At 37.2% G+C, this 23,838-nt stretch overlaps 1 protein-coding gene across 1 annotated transcript in view; it reads left to right on the forward strand.

Annotated features, from left to right (window-relative positions):
• The first annotated feature begins 10,311 nt into the window (after positions 1-10,311).
• The window catches only part of LOC104611357 (protein CLT1, chloroplastic-like), a 28,801-nt gene continuing 15,274 nt past the window's right edge, over positions 10,312-23,838 (forward strand). The window contains exons 1-4 of the mRNA XM_010278376.3: positions 10,312-10,949; positions 13,399-13,544; positions 14,790-14,827; positions 15,014-15,129. Coding sequence (XP_010276678.1) covers positions 10,456-10,949; positions 13,399-13,544; positions 14,790-14,827; positions 15,014-15,129 — 794 coding nt within the window. The 5' untranslated portion in view covers positions 10,312-10,455. The remainder of the gene's footprint in view (positions 10,950-13,398; positions 13,545-14,789; positions 14,828-15,013; positions 15,130-23,838) is intronic.

Consider the following 23,838-nt stretch of genomic DNA (forward strand, 5'->3'; position numbering starts at 1 on the left):
CACACACTTGCCACAGCTCGCATGGAAAGAGAGTGCCCAGAGTCACAGATCCATGTTAGGCTGCCATATATCAGCTGGCTTGTATGACAATTGTGTATAAAATGGTCTTCTCACCAGTCACCACTTTAGGGTTTAAATATTAAACAACAGTTTTGGTCTCCTTTTCATCTTTTAATAACAGGGAGCGAGGGAAATAAGAAAAAGGCCATTACCCAATATTAGACTCAGCTACCTGGAGTGGAGGGGTGGACTTGACACTGGCCTAACCTTCTTCTTTTAATTATTTTTTACACCAAGTGGCTTCTCCAAAACTTGAAACCACATTCTTAGGTTTGTAATTTCCCCATCCCCGGTAACTAGGTTGGTGGAAGATCATAGATTCTATAAACAAAACAAAATTGTACAATGTTCATTGTTCAATGTTGCCACCTATGTGCCGATGACCCAGTGGTTTGGACTTTGGATGGTCACTTAGCGTTCCTCCAAAGGAGACGCAGGATCAATCTCTTGTAACTGCAAGCTCTGTGGCTTGGCCACATGCGCCCTAAAGGAAGTAACTGTGTACTCCGGATTTTCTACCCACAAATTGTTCCCACATCTATATCCATGGAACACCAATGCTGTGTATTGGGAACATCTCCCATGAATGACAAGTAGGGAAGGCAATTTTTCCCATCTCGAGTGGGGATTGTTTTGGTGGGGCGGGCATGGGGATAGGGATTAATAGGAATTTCCAATCGGGGTCAGGGTCAGGATGGGGATTGAGGTCCCCCTGCCCCACCCTATGGGTAGCCCATCCTTGTCGAGGATCAGGGATGGAGGATAAATTTTATCTCCGGCGGGGATCGGCAATGGGGACGGGGGATATGAATCCCACCCTGAACCTGCCCCGTTGCCATTCCTAATGACAGGGGAGATATTCTCAATGCGTAGTTGTACTTGGGTAGGGATGTGAGAACAACTAGTGGGTAGCATAACTAGGGGTGAGTATTCGGTTTATTCAGTTAAAAAGCGAACCTAGTAAATCAAAATTTTAAAAACCGAACCGAAATCGAATTAGAGAAAAACTAAAATAACTGAAACCGAAATTTCCGGTTCGATTTTCAATTAAAATCGAATTTCAAAAATGTATATACTATAATATATATTACATATATCATAACATATTAATCAAACCAAATTAACTAAAAACCAAAATAAACAAACCTAAAAAACCGAAACCAAAATTTTCTATTCATTTTTTGGTTTTAACCGAATAATGCTCACCCCTATCCATAACTAAGATTATCATTTTAACCGCTTCAATTCAATTGCACAGGTTTGTCAAAGACAAAGAATATGAATCCTCTTATCCATCAAAAGAAGAATATTGATGAGGGTGGCTTTGGCCTTCCAATGACATTGTGACACATGGCATCTCAGAATAGCTAGATGACAGTTAAACACCACCTAAGTGATGATTTGGAGTCCCAGATTGCGATTCGTCTTTACCCCAACCTGGCGACCTGTCTTTACCGCTGACCTAGAAACCTGCCTTCACTGCTAATCTAGCGAACTACCTTTATGCCGACCTAGCGACCTCGACCACAACTTAGGTTGGCTTGTAGCACATCGTCCAGGGTCAGCCTATAGCACCTTGTCACTAGCTGAAGTGACCTCGACGCGAGGAGTGCCCTCCCTCGAGGGCTTGCCGACCTGATTAGGGACCAGGTGGTGACCTGCGAGATGTGCTCACCGACAAATTCGACATGCATATCCTGATGCTCCTAGGTTTCTTGGAAATTGGCCCACATACCGAATATTCCAGAGGATGGTCAACGTGCATGGCGGTTACCTTCGAGGATCTCGGACCAGTTAGGCACGACCTCTCGGAAATCTCGGATGCAGTGCGTGAGGCCCAAACCAAACAATGCCTATATAAAGGCCCCAACCCCAATGACACGAGAGGCGAGTAAGCACATTCTAGGTTCATACTTTATGATTTTTTAGCTTGCGATCTACTACGAGAGTACTAACTTAATCATCAGAGCGACCTCGCCAGGTTAGCCACCCAGGGTCCTCTAACATTGATTCCTTGTAGGTTTCTCTAAAGAGCTACCCAGCTCGGCACCCAATCTACCCCCAGCTTGGCTTAGTCAGCTCGACATCCAAGTCCTCATCCAACAAAAATCCTCCACTTCGGCATCTAATTTATCGGCCACCTAGAAATAGTTCGAACAATAAGGTACTGCCAAAATACCCTTTATCAAATATGAATCATGTTCTTCCACTTGTTCAGTGCCATATTAAATTTTGGGTCAGTTGAGGAATGATCAGTCTCCCCTAAAAATGACATTTGATTACGTTTGGCACCATTGAATGTTTATACCTGAAACGTTCAGGTATAAATGTCAATAACAGGACATGTTTCAGGTTTCAGGTTCATAAATACAAAATTACAAATGCTGTTTCTACCTGAAAATGTCAATAACTACAATGGTAATGAAGTTTCACACATGCATTTTTCAAACTAAAGTGACCTCACATGTGATGTAACAGGACATGTTTCTCACCTTCTAAACTTTTTCAGAAACAATGGTGCCAAATACAACCTTGATGAGCGAGATAGCTAATGATAAGGCCTTCACGAGATGGGCCATGAAAATAACTACGCTATGAGTTCAGTAGTGGATGGAAGAATCTTTAGTCACGTGGCCTCCCTCCGGCAGAACTTAAAAAAAAAAGTGGACAAAAAGTATGTAAGCTAACATCTTTCTTTCTAATTTATTCATTGTCTTCTATCAAAAAGAAAAATAATTTAGTACAAGCTGTGACTTTGTCTATGTTGTTTTTCAAGGGGACCCTTGATTGAATCAAGATCCCTCTTATTTAGCACTTCCTTCGCTTCAAGTAAGTCTATTTTTATGAAGCCACATGTTATTTTTAACATTATCATAGTTACTAATCTCTTTCCCATTAGCACCCTCAACATGCTCATTTAATAACTTTCAATTTTTTTTTTATTTTTCTTTGATTTCTCATCCTTTACCAAGAATCTTTGATCTTTTTCTTTAATGTATCCAATTATATTCATATATTAAAACACGATATGCCATGTCAGCATGACTCACCTTTTTCTCCTACCATTTGTCTATTTTGTGGTTTTTTTTAAGTTTTATTTTTAAAATTGAACAAAATTACTCAAGTAGTCAATCAACTTTAAGTCATTCATCTTTCCTCATTAACTTGCCATTAACTCTCTCTTCTTTTTCTCATTAACTCCTTTGATTATCTCTCCTCATTAATCATTCCATTAACTCTCTCCTCTATTAGCTCACTCCACTAATTCTCTTTTCTCTTAACTACTCCATTAAATTGCTTAAAATTTATTTACTCTTTTTCCTTTTTTCTTTTATGCTATGTCCTCTCCTCATTAATTTAATAAACCAAAATCAATTTGCTTAAGGGTGATCATTTTAGTCTAACTTCAACCCAGGTCCATATTAGGCCCACAAATTCCAAGGCCAAAGTGGGTCCAACCCATCCTGTAAACAAATAATAGTTTAAAAATTAGTTAATAAAAATATCATATAGTCAAATCACCTAAAAATAATAAGAGAGAGAAAAAAGGTGTATATGTATACATAATTTATCAATTATAAACTGAATATAATTATACATAATATAATATTTATATGTATACATAATTATACTACATATATACATAATTAAGAAATGTTTACAAATTGTAACATTTAATCATTAATAAAGTAAAATAAATAAAATAGAACACTAATAGGTAATATGGAAAAAAGTAATTATTTTATTCAGTAACTAGTAGTAATTTATTATTTTTGTTAAAAATTATTTATATAATTAATCAAAACTACTAAATTATTTTTGTAACAAATTACTAAAATAAAGATTAATTATTTTAAACAACATTGCATTCCTTCCTTATAAAATTTACCAATTTCTGTTGTTTCACTTTCCCTTGACATGCAAATCTCGTGCTCTGCACGGGTCCCTGCTTATTATGGTTTAAATCTCTACCTTTCCTTTTTCTCGTCTTTTCTAGTATATAAATTCCATTTTCTCTCTGTTTAATGATTAATTTATGATAGAGCTCATTTTATGACTTAAATTTATTTTATTATTATTTTAACTTTGTTTCTTATGGTTTTATACTTTTCTAATTTCCCCTATTTTTAGTCTCTTGCCAATCTTATAGCATGTTCAATTTAATTTGATTAATTATATTTTAAACATGTTCGTTCTAACACGAAGTTTCTTTAGCATTTTATTGTTTCTTTGTAGATTCTCCTAAAATATCATTTGTTATTTTCTTTATGCAGTTGCCCGTTTTCCTTTTGATATCAACTTGTCTCTAAAATATTAGAACTATTTTCAGATTCCTAAAAATACTTCCTTTTCTAACCATATCTTTTGTTATCACCTATCCATTTCAACATTCATATTTCCTATATATGCGTTTTTTTTTTTTCTTTTTAACTTCATTTCTTCATAGTTTTATATTTTTCTACTTTTCCCTTTTTTTAGTGTTTCGCTAATCTTTATAACATGCTCAATTGAATTTGATTAATTATATTTTAAGGAAAATTCCTGAACCGTATTCTGAACTTTGGGGATTGTGTTTAGTCAGTTACTAAACTTTCAAATGTGTCTCTGCACTTCAGCAGTACCCTTTGGAAAAATACATTACGACCCTCATCTAAAAACGGGTTTATTCATCGGATGGACGCATTATTGTTCACTCAAAACAGTGTCTTTATTCTGAGGTTGCAGCGGTTGGTGTGATTGTTCGGGTAAGCGCAGTCGAAGACCACTTTCTAGTAGTTTGAAATCATCGCTGACGATTAACTGGGCATTCAATCCGGTTTGTGGTTAGAGGGTTTTCTCTGATACGGTTGTTTAACGGGAAGAAAGTAATATCAGTCCCTTACCGTCGCCGAAGAAGATACTACACAGTGGTCATCGCTAGAGAAGACAACACCCCCTTGCCGTTGCTGGAGAAGAAGGTAAAAAAAAATCGCTTTTTAACCATATTTTTTGCCCCTCTTACCACATTTACAATCCTTCGGCTGGTATTTAAGGTAACCGGCCGGCACTTGTGGGCTAGGAAGAATAAGACATCCCTTTGCATCAAAAGTGGACAAACCACATAAACAATCTTCCAAACATGCAACAAAAATGGGAGCTTAAACATAAGAAGAAACAAGCAAAGGGAGTCCATTAGTCCACCTTCTTCCTCTAGTACGGGTTTATGGTGGATGGAGGAGCTTGAACAGGGATCACAGTTGTTGTCGCCAGGGAGCTTCAATAGTGGCTCATGGTGGACGACGAAGACCGAACGGAGAACTTCAACAGTTGTTCACGGTTGACGGCGGACACTGAAAAGAGATCTTCAACAGTGGATCGTTGACGACGAGCTTGAACCTGGGAGATCATTGACGGCGGGCTTCCTGGGAGATCATTGATGGCGAACTTCGGTGTCCTTGTTCCCCTTCCCGTCTGCTTCCCCTTTCCTTCTTCCCTTCGGCTGTTTTAACACTCAAGTGCAATGGGCAAAATGGCTACATAAATATCATAATGTCATAAAGGGTAATTTTGCCAATTTAAAAAATTTTATTTACACTCACGTAACGTTATTGACTGACGGTCAACTAACAGTTGGGACTTGTCTGACACAAATTGAAAGTCTAGAGTACTAAAGAGACATTTTAAAGTTTCGGGAACTCACTAAACACAACCCCTAAAATTTAGGGTATTATTCAGGAATTTTCTCTATATTTTAAACATCTCCATTCTAACAAGACATTTCTTTAGCATTTTTCTTTAAATTCTCCTAAAACATCATTTGCTATTTTCTTTACGTAGTTGGCCATTTTCCTTTTGCTATCAACTTTTCTCTAAAATGTTGAAACCATTTCTTAGATTCCTATAAATGCTTCTTTTATGACCTTTTATCTTTCTTTTTTTCAGTCAAAGCGAAAGCCAATTTTTTATGTCCCCTTGCATACGAGGGCCATAAATAAGCCAAGTTCACTCTACTCATTTGTGAATTTCGATTACATGAATAAGTCCAAGTAATGTTGTAGAAATTTATCCAGAATTGGAGCCGTTCTAGCCAGTCCATTAAACAGATTGATGATTTGACTACTCAGATTAACGGGTTAATAACCAATTCAAAAGTTTTTGATTAGGAATCAGATTTGAGATAAGATGAAACCAATTGCATAAACGATTCGCTGAACAGTTTTAAATAACATGGGCTTCAATGGTCTTCAAAATGAAATAATGTAAAATAAAGCTCCAATTTGTTTTAAAAAACTCGACTCCGATGCATGGTTTGACTGTTTGACCTGAAAACTATCAATGATCCATTGATCTAGGTGGTGGAACTATTAATTCAGACAATAATTTTTTATTTTTTAAATTGGAATAGGCCATTCATTTCAGGTCAGTTTTGTAAACATTGCTCTAACGTTTGGGGAAGTTTAATAAATCTGAAATGGCTGAATTGAATGAGTTATTGCTTAAAGACAAAACCAACCATTCAGTTCAGTTCTCTTTAGTCTTTTCTTTCTCTGTAGTTGAAAACATGGAGACTCGACCGTCGGATTTGAGCTTCATCCTAAACTCCATCCTAATTAATCTTGACTATCTTTCATGCGACAGCAAAGCACATCTTAAGTGGGTCCTTACCTGGTTTTCACGTCACCTGTCAACATAGATAAAAGGCACAAAGCCGTGAGACATCATCTAACAAAGATAATCTACACGTCCCGTCCATAAAATTCATCTTTAATGAGTCATTGAGTCTAGGGGTGGTAATGAGTCGAGCTTTTCACGAGTTGTTCGAATTTGGCTTGGCTTGGTTTCAGTCGAGCTCGAGCCCAATTCAGTGGCTCGATTATTAAATGAACCGAGTTCGAGCCTATTAGAGATTAGCTCGTGAACCTCGCGAGCTAGCTCGAATATATATAATAAAAACATTATAATTCTTAAATTTGTAAATATAAAATAAAAAAGTTATATATATATATATATTATTTTTATAATAAAATATTTTTATAAAATATAAAATGAGCCAAGCCAAGCCGAACTCGAGCTTATGAACTCTTGACTCGAGCCGAGCTCGAGCTCAAGGTTCTAGCTCGAATCGAGCTCGAGCTCGAACCTGGTACTATTCGGCTCGGCTCGGCTTGGCTCGAATCCACTCCTAATTGAGTCCAACACACACCGCACGCCTTGCTTCATGGTTCTTAATTCTAAATCATCTTAAGCACTGTCAAAATTGGGGGTAAGGGGATGGGGATGGACTATGGTTTTTAAAGATGAACCGGTGATCGAACCAGTCAGGGGTCCAGTTATTGGTTCGAATGGTCCGATCGTTCAACCCGAACGACTGACTCGTTCTGACGAAAAAATAAAAAAAATTGAAAAACAATAAAAACCGTTCAAACGGTTAACCGACCGGTTCAGCGATTTGCTAACCAAAATCAATGGTTTTGGGGGAAAAAGCAAATTTGGAGGAAAACGAAACTGGTCAGGTGGCCGATTCCCAATTTTTCCGGTCGACTGTCCAGTCCAGTCTGGTCCGGTTTTGAAAACAATGGGATGGACTGTTCGGATCTATTCCTCACAGAACTTGTCTCACACCAATTTAACATGTCCCTGGTTCGGGAAAATCTCCCATACTTCTATTTATTATTCATGGGGAGATGTTTTCAATATAGGGTAAGGATGTGACTGTGAGGCACCCTCTATGAGGAGCAGATCCCAATTCATAAAAAATACTTCAAATCATCTCTATGTGACAGCAAAGAAGATATTAATTACAGCAGGTCCATACTTGGTTTGCCATGTCATTTGACAACAAGGATAAAAGCATAAAGTGGTGAGAGATTGTGATGAGTTCAAATCAGCCCCCCACAAGATTGCCCCCCACAACGTCCCACAGCACATCCTCGCCATGTATTGAGAATATCTCATGATGATAATATCAGAAATGATGATGTCATCATCGGGAGATGTTCCCAATACATGGCAGGGATGTGTAGTGGGACGTTGTGGGGGACTGATTTGATCTCGATTGTGATGATGTTTGGTATCATGGTGTTGTATGGGTGTTGCATTTATACTTCGAAAATTGGAAAAAAATGGTTGTGCATAAATGTTTGTCCATGAGAGTTATATGTAGGAAATGCTTCCTTTTAATGTTTATCTCAATACTGAGGTTTAGCTTGGGAAGAGTACAAATACAAATATGTCCATAATAAATGTATACAAAATATTACAAAAACATGGTTTTGCACTCTATATATTTGTATTTATATTTCTTCCAAATTGAGTCTTGAAGGAACACGAATACAAAACCTTGTATTTTGTATGTATTTTTAATTACATAGTTGTATTTGTGCTCTTTCTGTAATGAGTCTAAAGTATTTATTCACTATTCAACATGTCACTTAGGCTGCATTTGTTTGCGGTATAAATACAAAAACTGATGGAGTTTAAGAATGGCTAGATCTATTAGTTTAAAAAGCAAACCGGTTTTTACACCTATTTACATTCGTATGTGTTTGGATAATCGATGTAAAACCAACATTGCCCTTTTGCTCACATTTGGAGAATACCAATCGATGTAAATCACCATCCCTCTTTTTGTAGATCACATAATACAAAGCTTAAAGGCTACTGGCGAGATGGCAAGAGGTTCAGAAGCTCCATCTGTGCAACCCATGTGGTAGAGGGAATTAGTGTTTGCTCGTGTCCTACCGTGGGTGTCATGCTTGCATTTTGGGTATAAGGAAGGAATTGATGGAAGCAAGGTGCTCATCTCACTTCTAGCTGACGATGATGAAATGGTTTGACGGTCATTCTTTTTCAGCTGAAGAGAAAATATCAGTTCTATCCAAGCACCTACCTCCACATCTCATTAGTTCTAATAGTTTGTTTATGGCCATGTTACATAGATTATTGATGTAAAAGTCCCTAAAAGGGACATTTTACACCATTCTTTTACATTCCACCCAAACAGCCTTAAAACTGGACTGGAGTGTAATATTACACTGATCCATCATTTACACCATTGTTTTCAAAATCGGATCGGATCAGAAAACAGAGAACCGGTCACTTGATTGGTTTCGTTTTTCTCCAAAATCGCTTTTTCCTCCAAAACCGTTGATTTTGGTCAGCAAATCATTGAACCGGCCGATTAATCGTTCGAACTGTTCGAATGATTTTGACCGTTTTTCAATTTTTTAATTTTTTCATTAGAATGGATCGGCCATTCGGGTCGAACGATCAAACCGTTCAAACCGGTAATCGGACTCCTGACCAGTTCGGTCACTGATTCGTTTTTAAAAACCATGATTTACACCACAAACAAACGCAGCCTTAATGATATTTAATATAGCACTAATCATAAAAAAGAAAAACATATAAATAGTAATTTTCAACCGGTTTTCTTGTTTTCCAACTATCATACAAAACATTTATTAAAATGGTGTTTGTTTTTGTGAATGTGTATGTGAAAAATGGTATTATATAACGGGGAAACACCATTATTTGACAACACTATTTACTAAATAAATGTTTTATCGGTTTGTGTGAAAGTTAACATTAAGACAAACACCATCTTCAATGATCCCAACAAAATGCAACTGTTTATTTGACGTTGAAAATTACAAAACATTTGTTAAAATAAAGGGCAACAGTGATAAACATCCGCTAAATAAACTGCATCAGAATGAAACAACCCCATAATTAAATAAACTCTAATTGCCTACGTGGCAAATAAACACACAAACAATACCAAACACGTCCAACGAGATCATCAAACAAAGATAACCTACTCGGTCCGTCCAGACAAACCCGTTTCCCCTTTACCAATGAAAATGTGGAGAACCGTGGTCGAATTGAATTCAGCATCCTTAAACAAGTCAAGCACACCTCATTTTGGAATTCCGAATCTTCGGTTTAAAAAAAAAGAATAAAAACAAATTTCTGGTCTCAAAACTCTCAATGTCTTATATATCACCCATCACTTCCACACTTCATCCATTGACACTTGAATAAAACCATAATATAATAAATAATAATAAAGGCCAAAAAGGACTGAATTCCTCTGATAAGAATCCAAAACACGAGAGCCCTTTCAAACACTTTCGGAAGGTGCAGTGAAAGCTAAGGTAGGACGTCCTCTCTCTCACATCTCCTCGTGCTCCACCAAGAATTTCTCATTTATTTATTTATTTATTATTATTTCTTTGTCTTTTTCATTCATTTCTTTCCATTATTAGTTTCACTGTTCTCGATTCTACCCCCAATTTCCCCATTGATCTTTTGACTCATAGCTCAATCCCTCCCCTCTTTTCTCCACTCTACCATTGAGCATTCTCCCTTATTCTTCTTTTATTTTTTTTTTTGGATTTGTTTGTAATAATTGCGATGTCTGGTTGTTCTTGTGGCCGGGTGTTCACCGCCGACCGACTGATTCCATCTCGGAATCCCGGACGTCGCTTCGTGGTTTCGCCTTCACAGCAAGCTCTGTTCTTCTCTCCATTTCAGCAGCGGCAAAGGATTGCTCTAAGATCGTGGCACGCGAGGGTAGTATGGGTTGTCGGATCCCACGGTCGAGGTGGGGCTTTGTTCCGATCGGACGGAAAAGGAGGGGGAAATGCGAAGCCGTGTTCTTACGCTCTGGATGAGGAGAGCATCGAAGATGTGGAGAAGATCAATCAGGTGCTGGAGGAGGAGGAGGAGGAAGAGGAAGAGGAAGAGAAGCTCAGTTGTCGTGATCGTGGTCGCGATCGGACGGCTGAGGTCATGATGGCTGCCGCACTTACGGTGGTTCTTGGAGTAGCAAATCGGGTTCTGTACAAGCTCGCTCTCATCCCTCTCAGGCACTACCCTTTCTTCCTCGCTCAGCTCGCCACGTTCGGGTAAGCTTTCTTCTGCTGCCTTTAGCCTTTACTGATGATCTCAGGATTCACAATGATTCTAATTACCCTGTTCTTTTTGGGTAATAGAATAATAGTTTATTGAACAGTTTCACTTTGTGCTTTGGTGGGACCTTTTTGTTGATGGACGGCTAGGGATTGTTCTGCTCGGTCAAGCTGGACCATCCGATCTATTGAATGAATGCTCCTGTGGGGTTATTAGTAACCACGTGGTGTCCCACCATCTAATCCAACTGTAGTTGTGTTGTGTGAGCGAGTGATGACTGATGAAGAAAACATCTGGCAGAGTAGAGAGTCCATTTTTTATTTTTTACAATTTTTATAGTACTAACCACGTGGTGTCCCACCATCTAATCCAACTGTAGTTGTGTGAGCGAGTGATGACTGATGAGGAAAAGATCTGGCATAGTAGAGAGTCCATTTTTTATTTTTACATTGTAGTCCGTGCCATGTGGACCCCATGGAGTTAGATATCCTGCAGATACAATTTGGGCTTCGGTCTTTTGTACAGTACGTTTACTTTGGCTATGGGCCTTATAGCTGACCCCCACTATCGTGGGGAAGACAAGGACCGAACCCACTGTTATAATCGTTGATGTACATTATCTTTGAAGCTTTATAGGAAGAATCATAGCTTTGCTATGCTATTCAAATTTACAGGTGAAAAAGTGAAAACAAATTGACGCCCATGGTAGGAGTAGGACCCATTTGGTGGGTCCGGCCACCAATACGGGATAGAGAGTTTTTTTTTTATTTAGAAAATACGGGATACCGAATTGGGGTCCTTTTTTTTTTACGAGAAGGGCCTAGCCCAAACTTTGGCTTGTTTTCTTTGTTTTTTAATTTTTTATACTGGTGGGTATGTGTGTAAATAAACTGAATTCCAATACGAGGTTTGTAGCGCTCTCTGCACCCTACTTTGATCAAATCGAAATACTATCATTTGTTGTCTGTCCTCCACATTGATGAGTTGGTGGGACCCTTTTGCACTATTGCATTGCTTTTGGCCTTTTGTTTCATGTCGTGTTCAATTGACATATTGACATAATCACATAATGGCTAGGAGTGATCATTCCTAGCCCGGCTGGTCGGACCCGCAAATTTTCAGGCTGAAGTTTAGGTGTTGTCTAGGGCTCCAAGCCCACTCGGGCTGGGCCTGATGCAAGAGCACATATTAACATGGGTCAGGCTTAGGCTGGGTCTGGGCCTACATTCTAGGCTTGGTGTGTGGATTGGGCCCGGTCCTGGGCTTGCATAGATCATGTTGTAGGTCTGGCCGGCTGGCCTGGTCAATGAATCTATGATCACTCCTAAAACACTAACCTTTTAAATAATTGGTTCCATCCCAAAACAACTTACTAAGGGGTTGTTCCATAGTGTGGTTGAGAAATTAGGTGGTGTGTTTTCAATTACACCATAGGTGTGGTGTGGTTCACACCATAGCAGAATAGGTGTTCTTTACTGTGGTCAAAACTTGGTAGCCTAAACCACACCACACCTATATATAGGTGTTTTACAAAGTGTTGTGTCGTTCAGGCCACACCTTGTATTTTGATTCCATGCATCTCATATACACAATGTGAGGTGACCTACGTCATTGATCAAGAGTAAAATTTTTTGGTGTTTTTAAGTAAAATGCAAATCAATAGTATGAATTAATTTAACATGTGATAAAAATTAAAAAAAATCCTTTTTGATATTATAAAAAAATAAAAAAACTAAAAATTAATATTGATTAAAAAAATTGAAAAACACTAGTAATAATTAAAATAATTAAACAATAATAATACTACTAATAATAAATGAAAAAAACTAATACTGAATTTCGGGTCGGATTCGGATGCAGGTTTTTAGTAGTTGGGTTGGATGTGGATTTTGCTAAATCCAATTTGAGTCTGATCCGGTTACAACCCTAGTTCCCCTAGTTCTATATGTAACACATGTATTGTTTTATATTTTTTAATTATGTATTAAATTTTTTATTTGTAAAAATATATTAAAAAATGCAATTTCAAGTTTTTTTACCAGAAACAAAAAAAAAAAGAATCTACCCCTTGTTTGGCTAGAACATCAGCCATGTTTAGTTCACCATTTTACCCATAGGATTTTGACTTGCATTGTCCAGGTTAGCCACTTAAACTGTTTGAGTCCATTTCTGCAATGCCATAGGACTAAATCACTATCAATAATTAATTTACTTGTTAATATATATTATGTTATTTCACTGGGCTGCCCTTTTTATTATATTCTTGCACATATTTTAATACACACCATATACTATAAATTTTATATACAATACATATATTACTGTAATGTCATTCATATTATTCTGTTAATTGGTGAATTGGAAGTCAAAATTGTTTAGTATTAACCTACTACGTTTTCTCTTCAGGAAGTATATCTGTTTGGCTTACATATTTTCTTCTTCCAGATATGTGCTGGTGTACTTTTCTATCTTGCGTTTCCGCTATAATGCTGGCATTGTTACGGATGAGATGCTCTCCTTGCCGAAAACTTCCTTTCTTTTTGTTGGTCTCTTAGAGGCTCTTGCTGCAGCTACTGGAATGGCAGCTGCAGGTAAATCACACTTTAGTCTTTGTTGATCTCTGTCCTTTGCATTTATGCCATCAGCCTCTTTTCCTCCTGATGCTAGAGACTATTTGATTGTTGAATGTGCGGCTTTCTTCTAGGCCAATGTATTTTATAAGGATATCTTTTTTGTTAGTTGCTGAGTGGTTTGACACATTTCATTATTATGCTGGAATGCTTTCAAATTTGTAGTGTTAATGATGGAATTTTTGCATCTTAGTTGAATGGAATGTTACCTTAACTCATTTATGTTGAAAACCATCCAATAAGTGTTTGATATTTGTTGGGGGGAGGGAAGGAGGTTGTATGTGTTTTAGTTCTTCTTAAGTTAATTATGTTATATTTCTCATATATTTTGGTAATACCATTTTCTTTCTATATGATTGTTGAATAGATAATTTGGCATGCAAAGTCCTTTTCTTTTTTTCTTTTTTTTTTTCTGAATAGATATTTCTTAAACATGTCACCATTGTATTTAAATCCATGTAGCACTACTTATGAGGAGATCTAAATTTCCAATTTTCGTTCTTTTCTGATTTGGGACAGTCTTGATTTTGGGGACACAGGACCTGCAGATGGGTGTGGATCTCCCATGATTGCCACCTGCTCCATGTTTCAAGAATTTTGACCCACATCCTATCTAAAAAATGGCTAAGCCAAACATGTCAAATGATTCTTAACCATTTGTTTTGGGCATTAGCTGTAGAGTTGCTTTTTAACTTTAAGGAAAACTTTTCCCAAAAGGTAAGATGGTTGTCTTCTGAGCATGTTAATGTTTGAGCCAGCTGAACTTGTAGGTAGGACCCATCTGATGGGGGATCCTGATACTCAAGACATGGACAAGTGGCATTTTTATGGGGTACCAGATCCATATATGAGACGTGTCTTCAGACCCAAAATTTAACCTCATGATTTATCTATTGCATTGTTATTTTCTGCTGCATGCTTCAGGCTGTTCCATATCTGGAATCTTTTTTTGCAAAAACTTGTGTGGGTTTATCCATTTATTATGTTTAGCTATCTGAGGTAGTTATGCATGCATTACATAACTTAGTGCCAGATGTATTTGGGAATTGGGATTTATGCACCTCTAATTCAGAACAACCATTTCCTTTTTGTGAGAGTTTTCAGTTTGATCTTCACATTTAGTTGCATTTCTCACAAACATTATTCCATGTACTGTATACGTGTCAATTACAAAAGCACAACCTTATGTTCCCTTTTCTTTGGCAGCTGTTCTTTCTGGGGCATCAATTCCAATATTGTCTCAGGTGAGGAGTTTCATTTGATCTCTTTTATGGAAACAATGTATTGGAAACTAGATAGCCACTTTATTGGAATATTTTTCTATTCTTGTGTTTCCTTTTCCTTTTCCTGGAAAATTAATTTTGCTCTCTTGCTGTACTGTTTTTACAATTCCTTGCAATGCCTAAATTTATTTACATTTTACTTTGCAGTCTGCACTTGTTTGGCAGATTCTCTTGTCAGTCATTTTCCTTCAGAAGCAATATAGAATGAACCAAATACTTGGATGCTTTCTTGTGGCTGTTGGCGTAATAATAACTGTTGCAAGGTAATTAATTTAATGTAATTGTTCAGTGAAGCTTATTAAACCATTGTTGCTTTGTCACTGTTGAATTTTGTTTTGTTTTTATCTTTGTTAGTTTCGTTAGTTGGCAGTGTAATGGGTAGTCAGATTAGTTCAAGCTTTCACCTTACACTCTTTCTTTATTGATTTTGAAGCCTAGGAGTAGGGATTTAAACAGGTTATATTTAGATGTGATATACAAAGATTGGAATTTGTTCCACCATATATTCATATCAAATTCAATTTTGACTAATTGGATTTTATTAAGGAATTATAAATCCTTAACAAAATCAATTGAAGATACCCTTTTATTAAAATATAATATTCAAAAAACACTGCTTTTGGATTTATTAACTGCATACATTGACCAGATCAGATTGGGATCATGAGCTGATCTATTGACAGCTTTACCTTGGCAAGAGATCATGTTTAGAAACCACAATGAGGATAATGGAGGGATGAGTTTAAATTTCACTTGGTAGAGTTAAGTAAGATATACTCCCCTAAAACAGAATATCACTCAGGTTTGTGTAATCTATGGAAAGATATTATAGCATTACTAGGAAAGTAGTAGTAGGGATTTGGACAGGAACCAGAAATTTTTTGGAGGAAAGTAATACCCTTCTTAGAGGCTAGGCATCTTTTTTTGTAACTAATATGTGTCTCCCTACCCACTTTGTTTTTTGATCTCAATATGTGTCATACTTTCTCTTTTCTCAAAAAGAAGTATGGCTGCAAAGTATTGATGCTGAAGCATCTACTGGATTTGCAGTATGGAGAAGCATTGGGAGATACCTGAACTTGTAAGAGTGAGGTTCAGGATGGGCATTGGGAGCAGAATTAGATTTCGGTTTTGTTATTGTCCTTGGTGTGACAGTAACACCCTGCAGGAGCTCTTTCCCTCTTTTTTTCTTTTTTTTTTTTTTTTTGATCAATAACTGCACCATTTCATTAGATTAATAATTAAAAGTTACAGAAGAACGAAGGGAGAGAGAAACTCTCCTATCTCTCCCCTTAGAAAGTACTCAAGTTTACAACAAAGCCCAGAGAAGTTGATTTTTACCCACCCCTTGTTTTGCTGAAACATCAGCAAAAGAGTTGGCACTTATTTTCACCCACTGTAGCTTAACTTCCATGGCTTGTGCCACCCACTTGAATCTCTTTCCCTCCTTTTCCATATCTGACAATAAAGAAGCCTAAGAAATGACTGCTATTGGGAGAGTGGTCTGTAGCTCTTCCATGTGATGAAGTTGCCACCCAGAAATGTACAATAACCTGTGGTAGATCCATGGTCTGTGGGTGAGCCAACTAGTCTGCATCTGTATATTCTGATATAGTTAAGTGACCATGATCTTAATAAATCACTCAAAGGCCTGGGAACCTTTCAAGTTCCTTAGTATTCTATATACGGCATCCAAATTAAGCACCTTGGGTGAGTCCATAAGCTGACTATTACACTAACTGCAAATGATATGTAGGGACGTGTGATACTCAAATAATTCAGCTTCTCAACCAGCCTTCTATACTGCCCTGTATCGTCCTCTAGCTCCTCTTCATCTGCTGTAAGTTTGATGTTAGGATACATAGGTATAGCCACTGACTGACATCCTAGCATGTCTGTCTCATTTGATTTTCTTTCATCAGTTCTCTCTTCTCTCTATCTCATGCACCTTGACTAGATCATGTTCAACAGCTATGTTGTTGGTAACTTGGTTCCTCATGGAGAAAATTTTTAGACCTAAGAAGTCTAAATGACTGGAGAATGGATGATATGGCAGCACTTAGTTGAAGCTAGAAAGCAACCTGCGAAGAGCTGATTATGGTGTCTCTAGGTTATGGTTCTGGGACAGTATGAAAACTTGATGATATGATCCTTTTATAAGGCTACACATCCCAACTTCAAGGAAAGAATAGAACTCCTTGGTGCTAAATATGGGATACTAAAGTCTATTTCAGAATTGCATGAATGGTGTAGATTGGTGCCTCTGGAAAGAGTTTAACTAAAGATAAGCTGCTTGCCATAGGTATGAATGCCCAGGACCTTAAGAAGTAGATGAATCTAGTAGCCATTTGTTTGTTCATTGCAAGTTGATCTCTCTTGTCTTGGTTCATTTCTTTGAGATTTTGGGAGTGCAATGGTGTTTCTTGCAATGGGGGTAAGGCTGGGTTGCTCCATTGCGACCTGGGTGACTAGGGTTCAAATCTTGGAAACAGCCTATCTGTATGTGCAGGGGTAAGGCTACATACATCTGTCCCTCCCCAGACCCTGCATTGGCGGGAGCCTTATGCACTGGGCTGCCCTTTATAATGGTGTTTCCTGCAGTATGTCCAGAAAAAGCTTGAGGTGGTGTCATATCAACAACTTAAGAACAGGGTAAAGCACTCTAGCGTATAGTTTTATTGGCTGTTATTTAGTTGGTTTAGATGGAGAGAAATGCTAGAATTTTTGAGAAAAAAGACTCTCAAATGGAAGTGGTTTTAATGAGGATGCTTGGCAGTCTCTTCTTGGATAGTGTGTGACCCCAGCTTATTACAAACTTAGTCCACCTTACCCAACATACCCTTGTAAATAAACTTCACAGAAGCTGTAGACATGACTCCATGCATTTTCTCACACAAACCGGCAATCAACCTTATGCTCTGGTTCTTTGATGAAAAGCTGAATTTGATGCAATATGGGCAGCACCTTGGTAGTCAGAATATAACTAAATAGTATCTGACAAGGAATACCCAATCTCTTGATGGAAGTATTGCAGCCGAACTAGTTGACATGTAGCCATAGCCCTATAGTCAGCTTGAGCACTCCTAGAAATATGCAATACTCAGTAGTAGAATTCTTGTCAAACATGGAACCAACCAATTAGCATCTTTATATCTTTCAACTACTAATCAATACATCCCATTGTGGAACCCAAGGATTATACATAAACTGACTTACAACAGCAATTGCAAATGAAATATCTGGGTGAGTAATCATCAAATAGTTTAGTTTACTAACCAATGTCCTATACTTTCCTGGATCATCAAATAATTCACCTTGATCAACACTTTAACTCAGAGTTTGAGTCCCATTAGGAATGTCTTAACAAAAAATCAATGCCATTCCTTGAGTTTTCTATTTTAATGCCCAAGAAATATCTCAACTTTTCAAGATCTTTGGTTTGAAAGTGTTCCTATAAAATTGTTTAAACTTTTTTTTAATACTTTTCAACCTCACTACCTGCAACAACAATATATTAACATAAATCACCAGTAGAGTTCTTCTTAAGGTAGTTTCAAATTGAGAACAAAATGGTTAACATAAACTACTTCATTCCAAATTCCTTTATAACTTTACTAAACTATCCAGACACTTGATTGATTTCAGCAATAAAAATTGTCTAAATATGATGCTATAAATAGGGATGTCAGTGGGTCGGGTTAGGTGGTAAACCTGCACTGACCCGACCCTATTGGGTTAGGGTTGGGCTGTTCTTAATTGGGTTTCAGGTCAGGTCGGGTTGGGGAGAATCCACATTCTCCCCAACCCGACCTGAGCTGTTGACATTGCAGCCTTGAAGATATTAGTATATATAACATCAATTGGATATTGGTATACTATACATGAGGCGGGACAGGTGGGTTTGGTAGCCTATCTTCATTTAGTTGGGTCGGGTCAGGTTCAGGTTTAGGCAAATCCTACCGAACCTGACCTGTTTACACCCTAGCTATAAAAAGGATTGAAGATGAAGGAAGCTTTAGCAATAGAGAGGAGGAAGAAAGAAGATGAGAGAAGAGAAGAACGGAAAGAAACTACTCCGTCATGGGGGTGTAAAGAGTTCCTAAAGAAGAATGGAAAGAAACTACTCCAAGTCATGGGGTCTCTTGGCCGAACAGTGTAGAGAACAAGAACAAACTTAGGGGGTGTCAAAAATAGTTAGCCCCCACCCTAAAGAGCCTCTTTTATATTAAAGACTATTCACAATTACAAGAATGTCCATACATGGCTGAAAGAGAAAAAGGAAATAAAGAATACCAACAAGATAATGTACAACAAGGACTATACTAATAAAATACATCAAGTCACAAAATCTCCACACTCCCCTTTGAACTGATGTGTAGAGATAAGCATTAGTTTGCTTATGAGAAAGAGGTGTCGAGCTCTAGTCATGGCCTTGCCACCTTGGTGAAGATATCAATAAACTGGAGGCCACATGAGGAAGTGATATGGATCCAACATTGAAAAGATCTCGGATGAAGTGATAGTCCACCTCAATGTGCTTAGTCCTCTTGTGGAAGATAGGGTTAGAAGCAATCTTCATAGCATTTGTATTGTTTGTATAGAGAGTAGGAAGCTGAATGTCAAGATTTGTAAAGAGAGATTGTAACCAAAAATATCTCACTGTAAACAGAAGAAATCCCTATACTTAGTTTCAGTGGAGGACTTGGAGACTGTCTACTGTTTCTTACACATCCAGGATATGAGAGAATCACCTATAAAGACACATCACTCAGAAGTGGACTTGCAAGTGTCAGCACAATTAGCCCAATCTACATCAGCATATGCTCTCAACTGATGGGAGAGGAGGAGAAGAACTGTCCTAAGAACTCATCCCTCTAATATAATGAATGGTGCAATGAACAACAATCATATGAGATTGGCAAGGAGCAAAAACAAACAAACTAACAACCTAAACTATATGTGAAATATTAGGCCGAGTCATGGTGAGATAGATGGGAGACCCCATCTAACTTGGTATGATGATGAAGATATTCGTGAGTTGAAGTCCTTACTCCATAATTCCTTCCCAATGAAGGACCTGGGCCCTTTCACTGACTTCTTGGGTCTTTATTGCAATGATCAGGGGTATTTTTTGTTAGTAGAAATATGCCTTTGACCTCATAAAACTTGCTAGCATTACTGATGAGAAACATGTTGATAGACCTCTGGAACATCAACATGTTTCTCATCAGTAATGCCAGCAAGTTTGATGAGGTCAAGCCGTCAAAGGCATATTTCTATTGACAAACAAAATACCCCTCGATACATTGTGATAAACTTCCAGACCCAAGAAGTCAGTGAAAGGGCCCAGGTCAACAACATGTCATCAGCATGCAATAGAAGAATGGTAATACCCTAAGGTTGTTGCCTAACAAAGAGAGTGGTCAAAGCATAGTTTTCAAGGTGTTCAGGTGATTTTGGGCGACATTGGGGCGCCTAGTCATCCTGTCACCTAGGCGGTCGCCTAGGTGATAAGAATTTTATAATATAAAGAACTATCTTTTGGCTAGTTCCCTAGTTTTATATACCATTCAACATGTATATTAATTGAAAAAATAGCAATTCTCTTTTTTTTTTTGAGAATTGCTATTTTCAAAAAAAAAAAGAGAAATGCTATTCTCTTATTCATAAAAAAATAGCAATTCTCTTTATTAAGAACATTAAGTTTCCTCCAAAAATGTGGCAAGTGATCACATCTAAAAGATAAAAATCTTTTACATATATTAATTTCATTATTTTCAAAAATGATACTACTATAATAAGTATTTAATAGAGCAATTTCATATCAATTAGCAGCTAAAGAAGGTTATTAACTTTATATGAAAAATCTTCAAGATGGAAAGTAAAATATAAAAAACAAGGATGGAATTTCTATTTTATTTACTTAGAGAGAGAATAGAAAAAAAGAACCTCTTTATACTTCTATTCCTTCTTTACTTTTTCTTTTTTGATTTCTTTCTTTCTTTTTCTCTCCTCAAAACCCTTTGATCTTTTAAATTTCAATAGTACAACATTAAAACAATTAATAACTTTGTATGACAAATGTTCAAGATGGAAAGTAAAATATAAAAATCAAGGATGGAATTTTTGTTTTATTTACTTAGTGAGAGAATAGAAAAAAAAAGAACCTCTTTATACTTATTTCTTTGCTCTTTCTTTTTTGCTTTCTTCTTTCTTTTTCTCTCCTCACACCATTTGATCTTTTAAATTTCAATGGTATAACATTAAAACAAAGTATATATATATATATATATATAGCAATGTAGCATATAATAAAATGTAATAACATACATATTAATAAGATACAACAATATAAATGATATTATATAAGGCACCTGCCTTGTCATTTTTGTTGCCTAGGTGGGTGCTTAGTTTCCTAGACAAGTGCCTAGTTGCTTTAAGTCAAGGTACTTGGGCGAGGCGCCCAACCAAGGGTTCCTAGTTGCCTAGGCGACACCTTAACCATAGTTGTCAAGGCAACACCTAGGCAGGCACATTTTTTGAGGTTATAATTTTAAAATAGACTTATTTAAACTAAAATGTTCATTTTGTGTGTTTATATACTAATTTCTTTTTATTATTTTCTTATTTGTTAGGGTTTAATCAACACAAACATTGCTAAATGCTGTATTGAACCCTGAAAGAGTTTCAAAATGTGAACCAATAAGTAAGGAAGAACTTAAAATGTTGTCTAACCAACACATTTACTTCTTTTTCTTTACGAATTTTGTGTCTATACTATATACCAATTTTCTTCTTCCACCTATTCTTTTCTTCTTTTCCTATAACAGAAATAGGGGGTTCAACCCTTATATTTTTTGAAATTTCTTTTTTTTTCTTCTTTTCTCTCATGAATATGTTCGAATATGTTGATTTTCTATAATTTAACATGAATTTTATACTTTTCTCATGAAAATTATGGATGATTATTAAGGAAATATGATTATGGAACCTAGGGAACTACCCTACGGTACATATTTTTACTTGAAAAAACCCATCGCCTAGGCAACTAGGCAACAAGGCGCCCCCTTGTTGCCTAGCCTTGCCTTGGCACCTTGAAAACTATGACCTTGACAACTATGGATCAAAGGAACTCTAGCTATATCTGGTAGCAACTACAATATCTTGAAAACATTCAAACTATGCTCGGGGAACCTATTTCAAATCATATGGGGATTTTTTTGGGGACATACTAAAGAAGAATCATTGCAGTATCCAGGAGGAGGCTTCATGTAGATTGTCTCCTTCATCTGACCATGAAGAAAGGCATTCTTTACATCTAACTAACAAATGGTCTAAGATTAGACAATAGACAATGCTAAGAGAACATAGACTATGGTGATCTTAGAATCTAGGGCAAAGGTTTCTTCATAATCAATGCCATACTCCTGACTATATCCCTGGGCAACTAATCGAGCCTATTTCAATTAGGAGATAGTTGACAATTACACCTACAGTAATTCAAATAATGCAAGAAAGAAGAAAAGAAGTTTTAGCAATAGGTTGTGGAAGAAGAAAAGAAGGGGAGAGAGAAAAAAAGAATTCAAACCTCTCTCTCTAGCCCCCTTTCATCACTTTTATTAATAATTCAAAGTCTGAGTACAATTACTTGGATGTCCTTAATGGGGTGGCCAGCACTGAAGAAATAATTAAAGAAAATAAAAGAAGGCCGATAAGGCCCATAACTAAGAAACATAACTTTTAAACACTACTTTAAAGAAATAAAGAACACTAGGGCCCATTCGGCCCATTCTCACTACACTCCTCCTCAAGCTGAGTATAAATTTCAATCATGCCCAGCTTGCTTACATAATGTTGAAGCTTTGCCTTTGGGACTCCCTTAGTTAGAAAATCTGCTAGTTGCTCTTCTGATGCAATGAAAGGTAGGCACACCTCTCCTGAAGCCACCCTCTTCTGTATAAAGTGTTTGCCTACCTCAATGTGCTTAGTTCTATTATGCTGAATTGGGTTGTGAGCAATGTTAATAGCAGCTTGGTTATCACAATACAACATCAGTGGCTCGTCACATGAAACACTCATCTCATTAAGGAGAGATCTAAGCCATAACAACTCAGAAACACCACAGGGCGGCCAGCACTAAAGAAATAATTAAAGAAAATAAAAGAAGGCCCATAAGCCCCATAGCTAAGAAACATAACTTTTAAACACTACTAAAAGAAATAAAGAACACTAAGGCCCATTCGGCCTATTCTCACTACAGAGATCTATCAAATTTCAGCTTGATGGTGTAAAAATCATCTGTAGGAGCAGGCACAAGGTCCCAAGTGTCATTTTCATGAAGGACCTTGATCTTGGCATCCCTGGCTTCTCTCCAATGAGAATTTTTAATGGCTTGCTGAAGTGAACGAGGAATATCTATGGAGGATAAAACATCAAAGAAAAAATTATGGCTTGAAGGAAAGTCATAGAGGTTAGGAGGCCAAGAAATGTGAGTAGAACAGTGAAGAGGAATGGAAGAACCTTAAAGAATAAGCATGTAAAAGTTTAAACTGCCTTTGAATCATTTAAGCTGTTTAACCATAGGTGTTGAATTGCTTTCAATGTATAGAGTTAGAAATAAGCCTTCCATCATGTCTATTTTTATATGATAACTACGAATGGGTATGAGATTTGTAAACATAAGAAGTTTGTAAAACTGGAGGTAGTTCATTTTGTCTAATTCATACTAGGAAGTGCATGGACCTTGGGCTAAAACCTAAAAGCTAGTTTGTTATTGTTCAGTATAGATTGTTGGAGACCGGATCTGCTCCTCACACCTTGCGCCTCGCAGGCACCTCACACGCACATCCTATCATGCATTGGGAACATCTCCCGTACTTATTAGTTATTATTCATGGGAGATGTTCTCAATGCACGGTGGATGTGTCTGTGAGGTGCCCATTTGTGAGGAGCAGATCCCGTCACAGATTGTT

Source organism: Nelumbo nucifera, chromosome 7 (assembly GCF_055504915.1).
Source record: "Nelumbo nucifera cultivar China Antique chromosome 7, China Antique-T2T, whole genome shotgun sequence".
Classification (NCBI taxonomy): Eukaryota; Viridiplantae; Streptophyta; class Magnoliopsida; order Proteales; family Nelumbonaceae; genus Nelumbo; species Nelumbo nucifera.